Source organism: Phocoena phocoena, chromosome 15 (genome assembly GCF_963924675.1).
Source record: "Phocoena phocoena chromosome 15, mPhoPho1.1, whole genome shotgun sequence".
Taxonomy (NCBI): domain Eukaryota; kingdom Metazoa; phylum Chordata; class Mammalia; order Artiodactyla; family Phocoenidae; genus Phocoena; species Phocoena phocoena.
The window spans coordinates 5,976,974-5,995,106 of NC_089233.1; the positions used below are offsets into that span (position 1 = coordinate 5,976,974).

The following is an 18,133-nucleotide window of genomic DNA, read 5'->3' on the forward strand; positions in this document are numbered from 1 at the left end:
AAAGACCAATCCCAGGGGTAAAAAGGAGACACATAGGCAGAAGCACTAGGGCTTGAACCTGGTCTTCCCAGCTCCAAGTTCAGGATTGTACTAGAGATACCACCCACCCCAGGCCTAAATGATGTTCTTCCCAGGCTCCGTGTGATGCAAATTCTAATCTAAAACTCAGAGAAGAATGCAGGATAGAGACCTTCACCCCAAGCAGGGGGCCCAGGGCCATTTCTTGTTGGGGGTCTGGGAGAGGGTGTCTCTTCCTGGACACAGGAAGGGCTGTGCAGACTCTGGGCTCATGGCAATGTCTTCGTTTCCTCCTCCAGAACCAAAGCCTCCTCGTGGTCAAGCGTAAGCTGGAGTCTGATGTCCAGCGCATCTCCAACGAGCATGAGGAGCTCATCAGTGAGTTCCGCTCGGTCGACGAGAGGGCCAAGAAAGCCATGACAGACGTAAGTGCATGCACGGCCTGCTGCAGCCGGGCGGGGCCTGGGCACCCTACCCCCACCCCAGCCAGGCCCCCTGCCGGCCAGCAGGCCACACTAGGCAGGGAAGGCCGCCTCCTTTGGTTTCTGAAAAGCCAAGAGATTAGAGCATGAGGCCTGGGGACACAGACCAAAGGAGCCGTTGAAGTGGGCTCATCTGGGCAGGTATTTTGGCAAGGAGAGGAGCCTTGAACCAGCCTTAAGGGGAGGGTTAGTGAAAGGAAGATGGGTGCTGTGCCCAGGGGTTCAGGGCTGGAGGTCAGCAAGGGAGGCCTTCAAGTGTTTTCACCCTAGTATCCCTTTGGGTGCTCAGTGGTGGATGCTACGTGCCCCACTTTAAAGATGAGGAAATACAGATTTTATCGTCAAGCTCCTTATGCTTGACTGAAAGGCCAGGAGCTCAGGAACATTGTTGGTCTTATTTGGTGCTGTGTTCTGAGATCATAGACTGGTACCCGGCACGCTGTAAGCCCGCCATGAATATTTTACACAAGAACAAGTGGGTTAAATGACTGGGGCTGGGTGCAGACCTTGGACTTTCTACTCAGACCTGTGTTTTTCCCGCTCTCTGTGCTGTGCCCCTCATGGAGGAGACAGCAGAGTCTGGCTGGAGAGCGCCGGCTGGCGGGTCCATGGGATTGGGTGGCCTGGGTCTGAGCACAGGTGCCTGCCTCCTCCCGTCACTCGGAGGGATGTGGGAGCATGGGGCACCCCCTCTACCACACCCCAGCAGCATGTCAGCCAGGGTCCTCTTGTCCACTGCTTGGTGTCCCAGAGGCTGGGAGACAAGGTCCCTCATCTCTCAAAGGCACTAGGAGCCTGGATGGGAGCCCAGCTCCAGCTCCAGTGCTTCCACCCGCCCCCCCCACCCCCCACCCCAGGCTGCCCGCATGGCCGAGGAACTCCGGCAAGAGCAGGACCACTGCATGCACCTGGAGAAAATCAAGAAGAACTACGAGGTCACCATCAAGGACTTGCAGGCCAAGATGGAGGAGGCTGAGCAGCTGGCTCTCAAGGGAGGGAAACGCACAATCATGAAGCTGGAAGCCAGGGTGAGGGCGGCACTGAACCAGAGGGAAAAAGGAGATGGGAAGGGGGTCTTTTCCCCCCAAAAGTGCCAAGCATCTGATGAGGAGCTGGGCCTCTAATCTATTTCTACAACGGTCTCCTCTCCTCCTCCTCTCCCTGTCATCTTCCCCACAGAGTGTCCTTAGCCCCCAAGCAGAGTGGTTCCCCACATTCTTCTCTGTCTCTGTTCCCAGTCTCTGTTTCCAACATTATTCCTCTCTTATTACTTACTTAAAACGAGCCTCCGTCTTCACCTCATGGAATGTCAGAGCTGGAAGGGCCCAGGGGGTCGGTCACCTTGTCCCACCCCTGCCTCCCCCATTTTCCAGAGGAGGAAACTTGAGGCTCAAGGCATCTGACCACCTGCTGGTGAAAGGCTGAGCCCACCCAACCCTCCTGGGCAGGGCTCACCTCTGGGCAGGAAGTGGACACCGCAACACCCCTGCCCAAGGCCACTGAGCTCTGAAGTTCAAAAACCTGCGTTCCCCCAGCCGCATTCCTCTCCTCCTCCCCCAGATCAAAGAACTGGAGACGGAGCTGGACGGGGAGCAGAAACAGCATGTGGAAACGGTCAAGACGCTGCGGAAGAATGAGCGGCGCCTCAAAGAGCTGGTCTTCCAGACGGAGGAGGACCACAAGACCAACCAGCGCATGCAGGAGCTGGTGGAGAAGCTGCAGAACAAGCTGAAGGTCTACAAGCGGCAGATCGAGGAGGCGGTGGGTGCCCGCCACGTGGCCCCAATTCTCCCCCCTTCCCAGCCCAGGTTTCCAGCCTTGGTTAGAATGAACCACAGGAGAGGACTTAAGTCTTGGCCAAAAGATGGCTTCTTGTCCACAGCACTTCATCCTCGCTATCACATGGGGAGTGGACTAGACATGACACACTGGAGATAAGAACGTGTAAAAAATGAAAATATCCCGAGAACACCCGTGCTAACTGAAACACCTACTTCGGAGGGATCTAAAGCCAGGGAAGGTCTCGGGTGCCTCCGTCCTGCTTCCACTGCCCCTTGTGGCCTCTCCCTCCTGGTCAGAAGGTTAAACACCAGGACCTTCCCTTTTTTGATCCCCTTGACACAAGGCAGGAAGGCTGATACTCTTAATCTATTTCACAGGTGAGGAAACAGCCCAGAGTAGGGTACTTATGTTATTTCAGTCAAAGTCACATGGTTAGCAAATGGCAGCTTCAAGTCTCAACCCTAGACCGCACGCCCACCTGCCGCCACCATCATCCCCCACCCAGGATGTAGATATTTGACTCTGCTGTCATTTGCCACCAGTTCTGGGACCACCACATTGACTACATCATCCACCCACACACCTAACACTGTTCCCAAAACGCTCAATAAAGGCCAGGCTTACAGGAAGTACGGTTCTAACCAAAATGACACTATTACTCTCTTGAGAAGATGAGGGGGTGGGAAATGTGTGACAGGGGCTCAAGAAAGCACCAAATCCACATCTCCCATGGTGGGGTACCAATAGCTAATGCCTAAAACCACACATTATAGAAGCCGCAACAGAGCACATTTTATTTAGAAATATGGACGTCAAAGCCAAAAACAATCAGCCAAAAGTGTTGAAGGTGGGTGTCCGTGGTGACCTGGAGGATGCCCCGACCCAGGACAGCTGTGTTTCCTAATAAGCCTTACAGAACGACTGGACTCTTTAAGATGTCCATGTAGAACTGAAAACAATGCACGTTTAGCCAGAACAAGCCAGGTTTATGCCCCATTTTCCACTGTGCCTTTGTCACAGGAGGAGCAGGCCAACCAGACCTTGGCTCGCTATAGGAAGACGGTACATGAGCTGGATGACGCCGAGGAGCGGGCCGGCATGGCGGAGACCGCCCTGAACAAGCTGCGCACCAGACACCGCGTGGCTGGCAAAGGCATCACCTCTGTGGAGATCATCCAGGTGTCCAAGGCAGGCACCTCCAAAACCCTTTCTGAGGAGTGAGGTGCCACGTGTCCCAGCTCACAGCCGGTAGGTGTGGACTCTATGCTCCAAGTTCACCTCCCCTGCTCTTGCTTTGCTCTTTCCAACTTCTCTGCTTCCTGTCTGCCATGCCCCGACCTTATGCAATGGGGATCCCAAAGCCTCCCGTCCCTTCAGCTGCAACACCCCCTCAGCACTCTCAGGTGTGATGCCGTCCACTTGTGTCACAGGTGCTGGTGGTCGTGATGCTCCCCCCATCTGAGTGGAAGCTCTTGGGAGGCAGGTTCCACGTCTGCTGCCCCTTCACACTAGGCCTGGCAGATAGGTGCTCAGTACATGCTTGTTTTCACTGGAGAACTGTAGGGACATTTGCAAGTTTATAGGTGGTGTGTATTCATCTTTCATATCCCCCACAGTATCATCCCTGAGGATTTCATCAATGCTGGCTGAATTCAGGTTTCTAACATCAAGGAAATCATCATCACAACTACCATTTCTTGAGCACTGAGCACCAGTGGGATTTTAGGGGAAATTTTTTTAATAGTCTTTTATTATTTTCCTTAATCCAGAACCAATTGAGAAGAAATACAGGAGACAATTACATAAAAGTCACAATGCTAGTTTTATTATGATACAGTTCTAGATTGAGAATTCATGGGTGTCCACCATGAGCATCCTTGTACTTCACCCCAGAATTAAAAGTACCTGCAGAACTGAACAACCACAGCCCTGCTCCCTGGGGAGCAGCCCCTACTCCAAGGGCAGGAATGACCAGAGCTCATCGACCCTGCAGGTAGATCCAAAAGGAGACCAGATGGGGTTCATCCCCGCCATCCTGGTTCCTTCTTCCAAGCACAGGATAAACCACTCCTCTTCCCATGAGAGGAGCAAGGGAAAGGTGAGAAGCAAAGAACATTATTCTAGAGCAGTGGTTCCCAAAATGTGGTCCTTTGGACCAGCAGCCACCTCAGCATCACCTGGGAAGTTGTTAGAAATGCGAATTCTTGGGCTCCACGCCAGACCTACTGAAGCAGAAGCTCTGGGGGTGGGCCCTGCATTTGAGGTTTAACCAGCCCTCCAGGTGATTCAGACATATGGGCAAGTTGGAGAACCAGTGCTGCAGCAGAAATCTCCCCTTACAGAAACAGGAGCCAGGGAATGCAGGTTTCTTCTACTTCCACAAGAGCCAGACATGTGGTAAATGTTTTTCACTCTAATTTATACCGTGAGGTAGGTATAAATATCTGCGTTTGCCAGGTAAGGAAAATGAGCTCAGGGAAGTTCAGTGACGCCCATGGTCACGCAAGCCCTGTGCTGTGGAAAGGCAGGCTGTCCTTTATTTTAATTGCTGTGGAGATTGATAAGGTTACCGTCTGATTAGGATGAACCGGGACAACTCATGATCAAGGACTTGGTTTAGGTTGGGAGGGGCAGGGGTTTGGAGTCTCAGTGCCACGTGCTGATGGTCAATCTCCACGGATTCTGGGAATTTTTTTCTGGCCTCATGTTCAAGCATCCAGTTGAGTCAGCCCTTGGTGAGGGTAAGGTCCCCCACTCACAGCTCTCTCTCTCTCAGGACCGGGTCAGTTTGGGTTGTAGCCAGAAGGGATAACCCCACTGACCTCTGAATTCAAGCTGAGCCTTTTCTCACCATTTGCTTAGGGAGGGAGCAAAAAATAGGACACAGAATCTTCTTTTTAATTCTCTAATTCTTAAATAATGGTTAGCTCAGGAAGTTAAGGAAACCAGAGGCTTGCCTCTGGATGAGTCCTACAATTAACATGTAACCCCCTCCCTGCAGGGCAAAACCCTCAAAGGGGTCCCTTCCTTTGAGCTCCCCTCTTGGTGGGGGTTACTCCTGAGGCCTCCTGCACCACCCAGACTCGGGAGGCATTTCAGCTCCTTCTGCCTGCTAAGTCTTAGCCTCCAGGATTAGGTACCTTGTAAAGCAGATCCCCTGCTCCAGCTTGGTGACTGTTTATTCCTGGGGTCTGCTGGCCCTGGTCCAACTGCTCTGTCTTCATGTCATTGGGTTACAGTCCTGCCAACAGTGCCCAGAGGCAGAGCCCCTGGGGTCTGCTCTCTGTGTCCTGGTCCATCCTCACTCTTTTACCCCATTTTCCCCTTATCAGTCACAGATATGCCATTGTGGCCATGAGATATTGCAAGCAAACTAGTACATGGGTTAGCACTAAGCCAAAATCCCACAGGAATTTAGTTTTCCAAAGTGGCATTATCTTCAATCACAAATACTGACCAAGCTCTGAATATGGAATAGGCCTGTACTCTGGGATACAGAGATGAATAAGAAACAACATCCTCCCTCGTGGAGCTCAGAATCCAGTGGAGAGGCAGACGCACACAGCAATCACCATTAGGCTGTGAGCGACTGTTCTGCAGTGTTTGCTTCTCACAGGAGGGGATTCCAGGGGAGGAACGACTGGTTCAACCTGAGGTGGCTAGGGAGCAGCTCCATGGAGGACATGACCCGTATGAGAGTCTAGAGCAGCGCCACTCAGTGGGTGGTCTCCATTGCAGAAACTGAGAGGAAGCGTTTAGAAATTTCAAGAGCAATTGGATGCTGCCATGACATCCAAGGGCATGGTCAGTGTATTTCATAAAAGTATTCATCTCAGATAGTAATTAAAATAAACAAAAATGAAAAGTAAAAATAATAGAATCGAAATTAAAAAGAATAAATAAAATGGATCCCTCACCAGGTAGAGAGGGAAAGAAGGGAATTCCAGATAGAAGGCCCAACACATGCAAAAGTGCAGAGGTGGGATGCGCACAAGGGTACAGCATGACTGGAGAAGAGGGGCTCAGGATGAGGTCAGAGTGCTGGACAGGGTGGGAGACAAGCTGGTGGGACAGGTGTGGGGGGTGGGTGTGAAGGGCCCTGCTGGGAGCAAGTGTTCCATAATCTCCACAAGGAAATCTTGCTAATTTTTAAAATCCATTTGTGGGATGTGATGAGTAGTAGCTTTTCTTTCTTGGGAAGACACATCAAGTTGGCAAAAGAAGCCTCTTGGCCCCTCATGAGACATTGCAGACAAGTGCATGGTGAGCACTGCATCCCAGGGCATCGCACTCTGGCCCTCTCAATGGCCCGACTAGAGTTCAGGCCTACCTGGACATGCCAGGCCCAAAGAAGGTGTCCCTAAACCCTCACAACCTAGCAGAGAATGAGCCAGGTATGGCCCAGTGGTGTCCATTACAAGGAAGGAAACCTGTGCAGAAGCAGCCCAGGAACCTGAGGGCACTGTCTTTCTAGCAAGAAGGGGTCAAAGATGTCAGAATTTCCAGCTCTGGTCCACAAGGGTCTTCTCACCCTCTCTCTTTTTTCTTCCAGGGTGACACAGATCACAACAGCAGACCACTGAGAGGAAAAATATATGAAAATGGAAAACCGGGTCTATCCTGAGAATGTTTACTATGCAAAGGAAAGTACAAGCCAGAAAGAGATAGGTGCAAAAGAATAAAGATAGCTGTGGGGGAGATGGGCTTGGGGATGTAAATACCCAGCCATTACAGGAATTTAAATTAGCATGGCTTCTCCGAGATGGCATCAACCTGTCAAGCACTTGGATAACAGTAAGAGTGGGTCTGATTTAGTTGAGATTCTACATGTTCATGTCAAGGACGGAATATGTAATAATATCTGTGGAACTTGGCTGTTCTCTAGAAGTAATTCCTCGTGTGGACAATTTTAATACCTTGTCCCCATGCATCTTAAATAAAAGAAACTTGAAAAATAGACCGAGATTGTTTTTAAGTGAAGAATTTTTTCTGAGACTTCCTAATCCAAAGGCAATTTTATAGTATATCAGAGCTCTGTTGTGTCCGTGACCTCATTCACAGGCTTGTGTCTATTGGAAACCATGAAACCTATGTAGTCATGGTGAGGTTCTTTGCAAATTGTGAAAGGGTGTATCAGAGATATGAAGACAAACTAGGTTTCGTAAAGCTGAGATAGTTACAGGACCCCCTAAAAGGATGTTAAGATCCATCCAGGCTAACGACCCAAAGGCCCCCCACGCCACGCCTCAGCATCTCCCTGGATGCTCAGACACAGGTAGGTCAGTTCTGTGAGGGCAGGCAAAGTGTATCTTGTGTGTTTTATTCACTGCTGTTTCTCAGCAATAAGATAGCGCCCAGCCTGAAGGGAGAACACAGTAAATACGGTAAATACGTTTGGAGTGAATGTCAGTGCTTCCTGACATTGCACAAAGAGCTTCCCTAAATCAGGCTGAGCCCTGCCCCCTGGTGGAATCCACTTGTCAACCCTGGTTTTGACACCCAGGACCCTACAGAACCACCTGAATGGAAGGCAGGTCTCACGGTCCCTCCAAGTTGCTCTTCCCTTCCTGGGTCTTTCCATCTTCCCAAGTGTGACAGGATTTCTTTGTCACCTTCTGACACTCCTCGACCCTGTTTCTCTCCTCACTGTCCTAGTCTTTGGGGTGCAGGGGCAGAGGGAGCAGCCCTCAGAACGCCCCTCCTCCCCAGCTTCATGGAAATGGGGTCTTCCCTTTGAATTTCAGCACCCTGACCTCTCCAATGCACTAGCAGACAGAAATCATTGTTCAGGCTGGTAGAAGAAGGGATATTAATATGCTGGTGGTGGATCCCTCTCCGTCTTCACACGGGCCCACATCATCCCCATGATGGTTCTAATCTTCACACTCTCTAGGCACCTCGGAGGGAACGGGGTTTGCGTCCTTCTGTGCAAATGCACCAAATGTGAAGACGCTGCCCTCCGGTGGTGGGGTCTCCAACTGCTGTATGTGAATTTCCTGTGAGACACCAAATCACACAATCTTAGAATTATATTAGAATTTTTAGGGCTCAAAGGGACATTTGGAGGGTGTCTAGTCCAACTTTCAGCCAGCTTGGGATTCCCTTCCACAGCATCCCTGAAAAAAATGGTAATCCAACTTGAACTCTTCCAGTGAAAAAAAGGCAGCCCATTGCAGTTCTGGCTGACAATCATGGTTCAAAAGCCCCACCCAGTACTGAGTCGAAATATGTCTCCTCTATTTTGCCCTTATTTTAATCTAGTCTTCACCTCAGTAATTACATAAAATAAGTCTAATTTTATGCTCTGAAGTCAGATATGGGTTCCACTTTCCCAGCAGTGTGACCCTGGGCAACTTAACCTATCTTATCTCCTGTTTCCTCAACTATTAAATGAGGAATAATAAGAGCATCTGCCTCGTAGGAATGTGAAGTTTAAACAAGATAACTTGGCATGGAGCCCATTATGCATGGCACTGAGACACTCGCCAAGTTTCTTCTAGCATTCTGTAGGACTCCGACACTTGACCTCCTGGGGGAGGCTCTGCTGGGCTGTCAGTCTAGTAGCTGATGGCAGCGAGCCTCTTCCTGGAGAGATGCCAGGAGCATTCCATGAGGTTGAAAGACCTCATCATTGTTTCCTGGAGGACAGTCCACTTTTGGTCCCCCCACCTCAGAGAATTTCAGAGCAGCTCCTGACTTTGCCAGGGAGGGTGGGGGCCCAGAAGTAGACAGGCTCAGTGACTTGCCCAAGACCATTCAGTTAATGCAGAGACAGAAATAATTCTTTGTGGCAGGAGATGAGGTGAGGTTTCTGACCCAGTGTTTACAAGAAAACGGACTTCACCTCGCCACATATGCTGTTTTTTGCCTAAGGACATGAAATTTCAGAATGGCTTAAAGGCCTAAAAGGGTATAATCTATATGGCCTTACAAAATAATAATATGTAATTGGCATCCACGATGATTGATATCAGGGCACTGGCACCATGTTCTGTAGAGTAAATGGAGCAAAGACTATTTAGATGGTTTTGCTAAATGTTTTGGGATAGCTTTCAAGGCTGCTAAATTTTGTTATCACTGATTGTATTAAGTATATTTTCTTATTTTCTATATTCTTGAAGGTCTGGCATCTGAGGAGACACTGCCTCTCCCAGGACTGCCAATTCTTAGGGATAGCAAACAGCTCTCATACACAGACTAACCAATCTGGAGCCCAAACTCTGAACCACCTCCTCTATTCAGTTCTTATACTCTGGGAGGCAATATTTCCCTGCCCTAATTATCCCAGGACCAGGTAACAGACGAGGGACTGCCCCTCTGTCCCACAGCCTGCTGAAATTAGCCAATCCTAACCCTGCTCACCCTGCATCGCCCATTCCTTCCCATGGAAACCACAATGAAAGCCCGTGCCCATGCTTTCCCCCTTGCTCCTTCTACTCCTGACCAACCCTGGTGCTTCTCCACATGGCCCTGAGTGGCATGTCATGCCATGCTTCCTACTTCTGGGTCTATGAGTGTATAAACTTCTTCCTTCATGACAATCATTTCTATTCTGTGTATCTTCCCACACCTGATTAAAGCAAACCCCAAGTACATTTTAAGGTACATACACCAATTATCTTCCTCCTCCTTTCACATGTGAACCACTACTGGGTCCTTGTAGGGGACCCAGCAGGTTCTGGGTCATCCCCATGGAGCACAACTTTGGGTGTTTCCAGAAATCACAAAGACCCCGGGCCCTCCCACCCACAAGCCACCAGGAACTGAGGCTGGAGATCTGTTGTGAAAAGGCCAACCTGGAGTTATGGTAAAACCACAAGACTGGAAGGGAACTTGCTGGCTATTATAAGGGACTGTTCTCTCCTCTAAACCCTGAACACTGGCTTAGGCTAATGAAAAATGTATCCTGAGACTTTGGAGCAGTGATTCCGTAACACTTTTTTCTACAGACATTTAAAAAACCAACTTTTAAATAAAGACAGCAAAACAGTAACCAGATATTTTGACCAAGGGGGAACCTGTATTATGAAAATTAGGTTTGGCAATTAGAAAGGTTACTGTGGGGGTAGGTACAGGATGCAACAGGAGAGTCCTGGAAGGTAGAGGAAATCGTGTCTTTGCTGGTGCCTAAGGATGCGTAGTAGGCATAAAGGGGAGGGAGAGCCTGTGGGAGTGGAAGGTAGGAGTGGGGAGAACCCGCTGAGAGTGTGCTTGGTGGCAGGTAGTGGCACATGAGCCAACAGTGGTGCAAGCAATAGTGACATCTAATGATCTTTCACACCAAGCCCTGCAGTCACAGGTTCCAGAATTAGTGCAATGTGAAGGACCCCGGTCTCTACCTTTCCACACTGCTCTACCCTTCTGTCTGTCAAGACAGTTGCCACAACTGGTTAACTTCCCTCCAACTATGAAATTGCTCAACTTTTGCCAACATCTTCATTTGGGAGTATGATATGAGAAGCAGCCACAAATATATATGTGATAAGCACACAAAATCAGAGGCACGCTATATGCTACAATAGAAATATAGCCATCCCAGGTTAATCCATTCCCCAAAACAATTCTAAGATCAAAGGAGTCTATATCACACTATTTTTTTTTATATCACACTATTTTAAGTGAGAAAATAAGAATGCATTCACCATCTGTCCAAAAATTCCAACCGATTTCTCTGAATATCACTAAAACCCTCCTGAACACCTATAAAACAATTCTCCAAACATTTCTGCATAATATAAACATTTTAAACACTAATTACCTATTTAACACTTAATGAACTGCATAGTGATTACACTTGTGAGCAGTACATGATGACATGCACTATACTATATCTGATGAGAATTAAATATTCCCTTTAACCTACAACAGACATGTACCACAAAGCAAACAATGTAATAATGTGTAAAAGACATATCATTAATGCCATAGGGTTTAGCAAAATAAAAATAACAGGATATATTTTTTTAAATGGTTACTTACCAAATGATTCTGGTAATGGAGGACTAGGGTGACAGACAACTCTCTCACTAACGATAATTAAACAAATGGACAAAATACACAAAACATCTGCTCAAAATTAAGAGAACTAATAAGGTAGTAATTACCAGGTCAATATCCAAGAGAAACACCAGAGAGTGAGTTCAGCATTTTAGGACTGCTTTACCCAGAGGGCTATTTGCTAATTCCAGTACAAGTGGTTGAGAGTCTAAGCAGTACTTTTGACAGCCTATCATGACCACAAAGACAAAAGTCAGAGTCCAGGGCCCTCCAAGGATGAGGGTCCTGGTAAATGTCTGTTGTATTACTTAGAGTTCTCCAGAGAAATGGAACCAACAGGAGAGAGAGAGACAGAGACAGACAGAGAGAAAGATAGATACAGAGTCAGAAAGATACATAGGTAGATAGATGTAAAGAGATTTATCATAAGGAACTGACTCACATGATTATGAAGGCCAGCAAGTAAAAAATCTGCAGAGCCAATGTCCTGGTTCAAGGCGGAAGGCCAGAAGCTGCTGAAGAACCAGAAAGATCCAATGTTCCAGTTCAATTCCTCCTGTCACGCAGGAGGAATTATCTTTTACTTGGGGGAGGTCAGCCTTTTGTTCTATTCAGGTCTTCAACTGATTGGGTGAGCAACATCCACATTATGGAGGGCAATCTGTTTTCAGTCTACCAATTTAAATGTCAACCTCATCCAAAAAACTCCCTCACAGAAACATCCAGAATAATGTTTGACCAAATATCTGGGCATCTTAGGGCTCAGTCAAGTTGACAAATAAAATTAACCACCACACCTGTGTTTTGGGTTGGGATTCGAGGAATAAGGGTGCATTAGAAGATGAACATTCTTCCCAAGGACTGGAGCCCAGCTTTGAGTCATCTGGGTGGTCCAGAAAATCTCAAATCCTAAAATTAGATAAAGGTGATTCTAGACTGTTGACATCTTTGGGTACATGGCAAGATGAAAATGAAAACCTTATCTGGGCAAAGATAAAATCATTTTAGGTCTCAAATTATTCCTACACAATTTTAAAAATAAAATGTTAGACACAACATTGGTAACCAAGCGTATGAGAGGACAAGAACCAGTCAAAACAACATGTTAGTAATAGCAACAATCCCACAGGAACTTCAGAAAATGGCAAACACATGATATTTACTACAGAATTAAAATGCATGACAAGAATAGCATATAACTATGGAGAAGGATAACAAAGGAGCTAAGGTATTCTAAGATCCTTGCATTATCCAGGAAGAGAAAGTACTAATCATTGGTTGCTGGTAAACATTTAGCAACCAGCTCCCTGTAGGATAAAAGCCATGATCTGAAGCCTTTGTTACTTTCTATGGTATAAATGCTCTACCATGGCCGATGTCAAGCCACCAAGAGGTTACTGAACACGGAGTTGGGAGGAGATGGACATTCTTGGCTCTCCTGAGCCAGTCTGAGCTGGCTCCACCACAGCTCTGAATTAGTCCTTGAAAATGGAATATAAAAAATAATCAATCCGGGCTTCCCTGGTGGCACAGTGGTTGACAGTCCGCCTGCCGATGCAGGGGACACGGGTTTGTGCCCCGGTCCAGGAAGATTTCACATGCTGTGGAGCGGCTGGGCCCGTGAGCCATGGCCGCTGAGCCTGTGCGTCTGGAGCCTGTGCTCTGCAGCGGGAGAGGCCACAACAGTGAGAGGCCCGTGTACCACAAAAAAAAAAAAAAACAAAAAAACCAAAAATCAATCCACGGGACTTCCCTGGCAGTCCAGTGGTTAAGACTCCAAGCTTCTGGGCTTCCCCGGTGGCACAGTGGTTGAGAGTCCGTCTGCCGATACAGGGGACATGGGTTTGTGCCCCGGTCCGGGAGGATCCCACATGCCGCGGAGCAGCTGGGCCTGTGAGCCATGGCCGCTGAGCCTGCGCGTCCAGAGCCTGTGCTCTGCAGCGGGAGAAGCCACAACAGTGAGAAGCCCGCGTATCGCAAAAAAAAAAAAAAAAAAAGACTCCAAGCTTCTAATGCAGGGGACTCAGGTTCAATCCCTGGTCAGGGAACTAATATCCCATATGATGCACGGCGCGGCCAAAAAATAAAATTAAAAAATAAAATTAAAAAATAAAAATCAATCCAAAAGAAGGCAAGAAAGAAGAGAAAAAGAAACAGAATAGGACAAAAATAAAGTAAATGATAAGATGGTAGGGTTCAACTCCAATATATCAGTAATTACTTTAAATGTAAATGGACTGGATGTTTCAAGTTAAAAGATAAACATGCTATAAAAATAAAATGCAACTATATGTTGTTTATGAGCAGCTCATCTAATAACATAAGGTAATAGAAAAGTTTAAAGTAAAAAGAGAGAAAAAGATATACTGGGCAAACACTAACCAAAAGAAAGCTGGCGATGCTATATTAATATCAGAGAAGGAAACGTTAAGACAAAAAGCACTATCAGAAAGGAACATTTCATAATGGTAAAACATTCACTTTATCAAAAAACCTAACATATTATATAAAATAGAGGCACCTATAATATAGCCTCAAAATACATAAAGGAAAAAAATGACAGAATTAGAGATAGACAAATCTACAATCATTTGGGATGTATTAACACACCTTTCTTAGCAACTGAAAGAATAAACAAGCAAAACCAAATCAGTAGTTAAGCTAGAAATTATGCAGTTAAGGCAGAAATCTTTAACAAAAATATAACTTAAAACTTCCATGTTGGGCTCCCCTGGTGGTGCAGTGGTTAAGAATCCAACTGCCAATGCAGGGGACACAGGTTCAAGCCCTGGTCCTGGAAGATCCCACATGCCGCGGAGCAACTAAGCCCATGCACCACAACTACTTCTATAAGTTTCTGTCAAATGAGGTAATGATAGAGCCTTATGATAGAGCCCGCGAGCCACAACTACTGAGCCTGTGTGCTGCAACTACTGAAGCCCGCGTGCCTAGAGGCTGTGCTCCGCGACAAGAGAAGCTACCACAATGAGAAGCCCACGCACCGCAACGAAGGGTAGTCCCTGCTCGCCGCAACTAGAGAAAGCCCGTGTGCAGCAACGAAGACCCAGAGCAGCCAAAAATAAATAAATAAATAAATTTTTTAAAAAAACTCCCATGTTTAGAAATTTTAAAATGCTAATTCTACACAAACGCCTCCAGAAAACTGAAGAGAAAGGAATACTTCTGAACGCATTTTACGAGGCCAGAATTACTCGGATACCAAAACTAGAAATTACAAGAAAAGTAAATTACAAAACAATACCCTCCATAAGCAAAGATTTTAAATTATATTTTAAATTGTCAAATTCTTAACAAAATTTTAACAACTGAATACAATATTGTATAAAAAGAATAATACATCAAGACCAAGTAGGACTTTTCCCAACAATGCAAGTTTAGTTTAACACCCTGAAATCAATCAGTGTAAAAACTATAAAACTTATAGAAAAATACAGGAAAAAAAATCTATATAACCTTGAATTAAGCAAAAATTTCTTAAACAGGACACTTGATAAATGGACTTCCTCAAAATTAAGATCTTCTGCTCTTTGAGAGACATTAAGAGAATGAACCAAGAGAAGCCACAGACTGGGGAAGAAAAAAATTGGGAAATAATAAATTATGACAATCAATTTGGTACAGTATTCTCAAACAGTAATTGCCACAATTTATTGGCTGCTTTTAATGTGTCACGCACTCAAGTACTGTATATATGTCATCTATTTTAATCCTTAGAACCACCCTAAGAGGTGGGAACTATTATCCTCATTTGACAGAAACTTATAGAAGTTGATTGACTTGCCCAAAGTCATATATGTACTGTAGCTGGTAAGCTGCAGAGTAAGAATTTGAACCCAGTTCAATTTATTTCCAGTCAATGAACTCTCTTAAGCTGTCCATCATACTACCTTTTTATTAAAATAATAGAAGATTCCATAAAAACATGAAAAAAATGTGTCAGAAACAAAATGTGTAAGAAGTGGCCCTGGCCTCCAGGAGATTTACAGGCTTGCAGACTACAGATTTCACTTACCAAATTTGGAAAACGATACTTAGTATTCATAAGTATGCTTATCTGCTTGTTCTTGTAAGTATGGTTATTAGTGATTGTATGCTATTTATATACCACCTGAGACTATCTTACGTCCCTAGACATCCCATAAACTGGTCCCATCCCTGCGCTATGGAAATGAACTGGGTGAGCAGCCTAGAGTGGAAAAACCTGCATGCATTTTTCAATCCCTCTGCACTAATTGTATAAAATCCTTTCTATAGGAAACCTTCCCCCCTTGGGGCCACACCCAGCAATTGGGGCAATATCTAAATCATAAGGATTATTAAGTATTAACACAGAGTATGCATTTAGGTTTTTGTCCTTCTGTTAACTTATAGCTTTTATATGCATTGATTCAGTAACATTTCCAAGAGTCTTGTGGTGAATAGGTGGCAGGCCTTAACCCATGTAAGAGAAATGGAGGCAAATTGGCAGTAAGTGTTCACTGTCATTCAGCTGGTGGTACAAGCAAGAACCAATCTTCTTACTCTCCAAATCAACATTCCAGAAACTAAATCAAAGGTCTCCTGAACAGAAGGAAATCCTTAGATGTTTGCAAACACATAACCTTTCCAACCTATGATTGGTTATGTTCCTGATGTGTCTATACAAACCCCCTTCCCATTCACAACTGGGGGTAACCAGTCGAAACCCCAGACTGTTTTCATTTATTCATAGCTTCATTCAACAAACATTAACTAGGAACTTCCAGGTTCGAAGCACCATGCATTTCCTTGTATTTAAAATATGTGTGAACTGGTTTCATCCTAGTCTCTAAGTTCCTTGAGGACAGTGGAATTTTACCCAACTCTTCTGTACACTGCACAAAATGCTTGACACAATACTTGGCACTTGGTGAATACTCATTATTTGATGACTTGAAGCTTGATCAAAGCTTCAATTCAATCCTATTCCAATTCCAACTGAGAGGGGCTGGGACAAGATGGCGGAGCGGAAGGACCTTGAGCTCACCTCCTATCACGAGCTCACCTCCTATCATAAGCTCACCAAAATCACAACTGCTGAACAACCATCTATAATAAAGACCAGAACCTACCAAAAAAGATCTTCTACACCCAAAGACACAAACAAGAAACCACAACGAGATGGTAGGAGGGGCGCTCTTGCAATATTATCAATTCCAAGTGAATCTATTAAGCAAATAAAATCATCCCATGGCAGTGTCCAACCACTCTCTTCCTCCTGTTTCCCATTTCTAAGTACCACCTTCCCTGGAATTAATCTTTTAAAAGGCAGAGTCCTCATATTGGATACTAGATCAAGGTCATTACACTAGTCTAAAAAACAAACACTAAAAATAACTTGCCCTTCTTGTAACTCAAACTGGCTCTTACACCAGAACATGATGGGATTAGGGGCTATGTTCTGGACTAGGCATCAGGTCAGCCCTGCCACTGACTTACATCAAAACCTTCCTCAACTCTCAAAATCCTCTGGTCCTGTTTCTTCAGTACAGAACAAGATGGTTTCACTTCGAGCCCCTGTGGAACTAAGAGTCTATCATCTGGAATGGCTCATAAAACATGAAAGGAAATGCATCAAACGGTAAGCTTTGCTTAGGCTGAAAAGCAAAATATTAACTCAAACGATAGAACCAGTGACTAACATTAAACGTCTCACTGTTACTTTTCTGAGGCTAAATTATTTCTTACCTTGTCATTTATCATAAAGAGCCTGGTATTACTGATTTGCATGTGTCACTCTCATCTGCCCGGATTATAAACTCCTTCAAAGAAGGAACTGTCCTTTGTAAAGAGGTGGGATCTGAATAAAACACGGTAGGTATTTTGACTCTGGGTACCAACTCTACGTACTTCTGGATTAGTTCACCTAACTTGCAGACACACGAGGAATCCTTGCTTCCACGAGTGCTGTCCTTTCTTTACCAGGATGTTGTCTTCAGGAGGGAGTGATTAACTGAAAACGATATTTCACAGCTCTCAATCTGTCCTCGATCGCCCTTAAGACCAAAGGCTTTGTAGCCATGGGACCAAATACAACAATTACTTCCAGGGCGTTACTGCTCCATGAACAGCCCCAGAGAACACAGTGTGACTCTGAAGTAGGGAATTTGACGAGTTCACTTTGGTGAACATCACCTGACAGCCAAGCATTGGGGTCAAACTTGTAAACCACCCCAGAGCCAGGAGAGCCGGTTCAGAATTTCTGTGGGTTCAAGAGCAACCAGTCTAGCGGGAAGAGGGGTTCAGGGCATTGTCTTCCTGTGTTTGGGGGGCAGTTGAACTCTCCCAACTCCCCGGTGCTGTGGCGCCATCTCGGGAACAGGGAACAAGCGATTCTGACCGGGGAAGGGTCGAGAAGGTTCCTTGGAGAGACTTCCACAGAGGGAGACGGGCTCTGACGGGGCCTCTATGAAGGGAGAAAAACATAGGGATTTGTCGGTCCGTGTGGCTCAAAAGGCCCCAATTCTCAGTACCTCATTTCGTGACCAATGCACTTGTGAAAGCGCCAAGGCTCCACACACGTCGGTCCGTGAGTCTGAGGACATTTTTCGAGGGAATCAGTAAGATGTCCACGCTGCCGCGCCACCACCTTCCAGCGGTTTTCTGACGCCGACTTCGCAGAGGCAGCAGCTTCCCCTCAGGCCCGACCCTCCCCCGCCGGCCGCGCTCGGGACCCCGGCCGCGCGCCCGGCTGTGCGCGTGCGCCGACCGCCCCAGCCGCGCTGCGCAGGCGCCGTGGCCACTTCCGGGATCTGTCAGCCGCTCCCTCAGGGCCTCGGTCGTCCGCCCGCGACCGCCGGAGCCTGTTCGCGTCG

At 46.5% G+C, this 18,133-nt stretch overlaps 1 protein-coding gene across 1 annotated transcript in view; it reads left to right on the forward strand.

The window, feature by feature from the left end:
* The window catches only part of LOC136134470 (myosin-16), a 52,837-nt gene extending 49,334 nt beyond the window's left edge, over positions 1 to 3,503 (forward strand). The window contains exons 39-42 of the mRNA XM_065892055.1: positions 318 to 443; positions 1,358 to 1,528; positions 2,061 to 2,261; positions 3,303 to 3,503. Of these exons, the coding sequence (XP_065748127.1) occupies positions 318 to 443; positions 1,358 to 1,528; positions 2,061 to 2,261; positions 3,303 to 3,503 (699 nt within the window). The remainder of the gene's footprint in view (positions 1 to 317; positions 444 to 1,357; positions 1,529 to 2,060; positions 2,262 to 3,302) is intronic.
* The last annotated feature ends 14,630 nt before the right edge of the window (positions 3,504 to 18,133 follow it).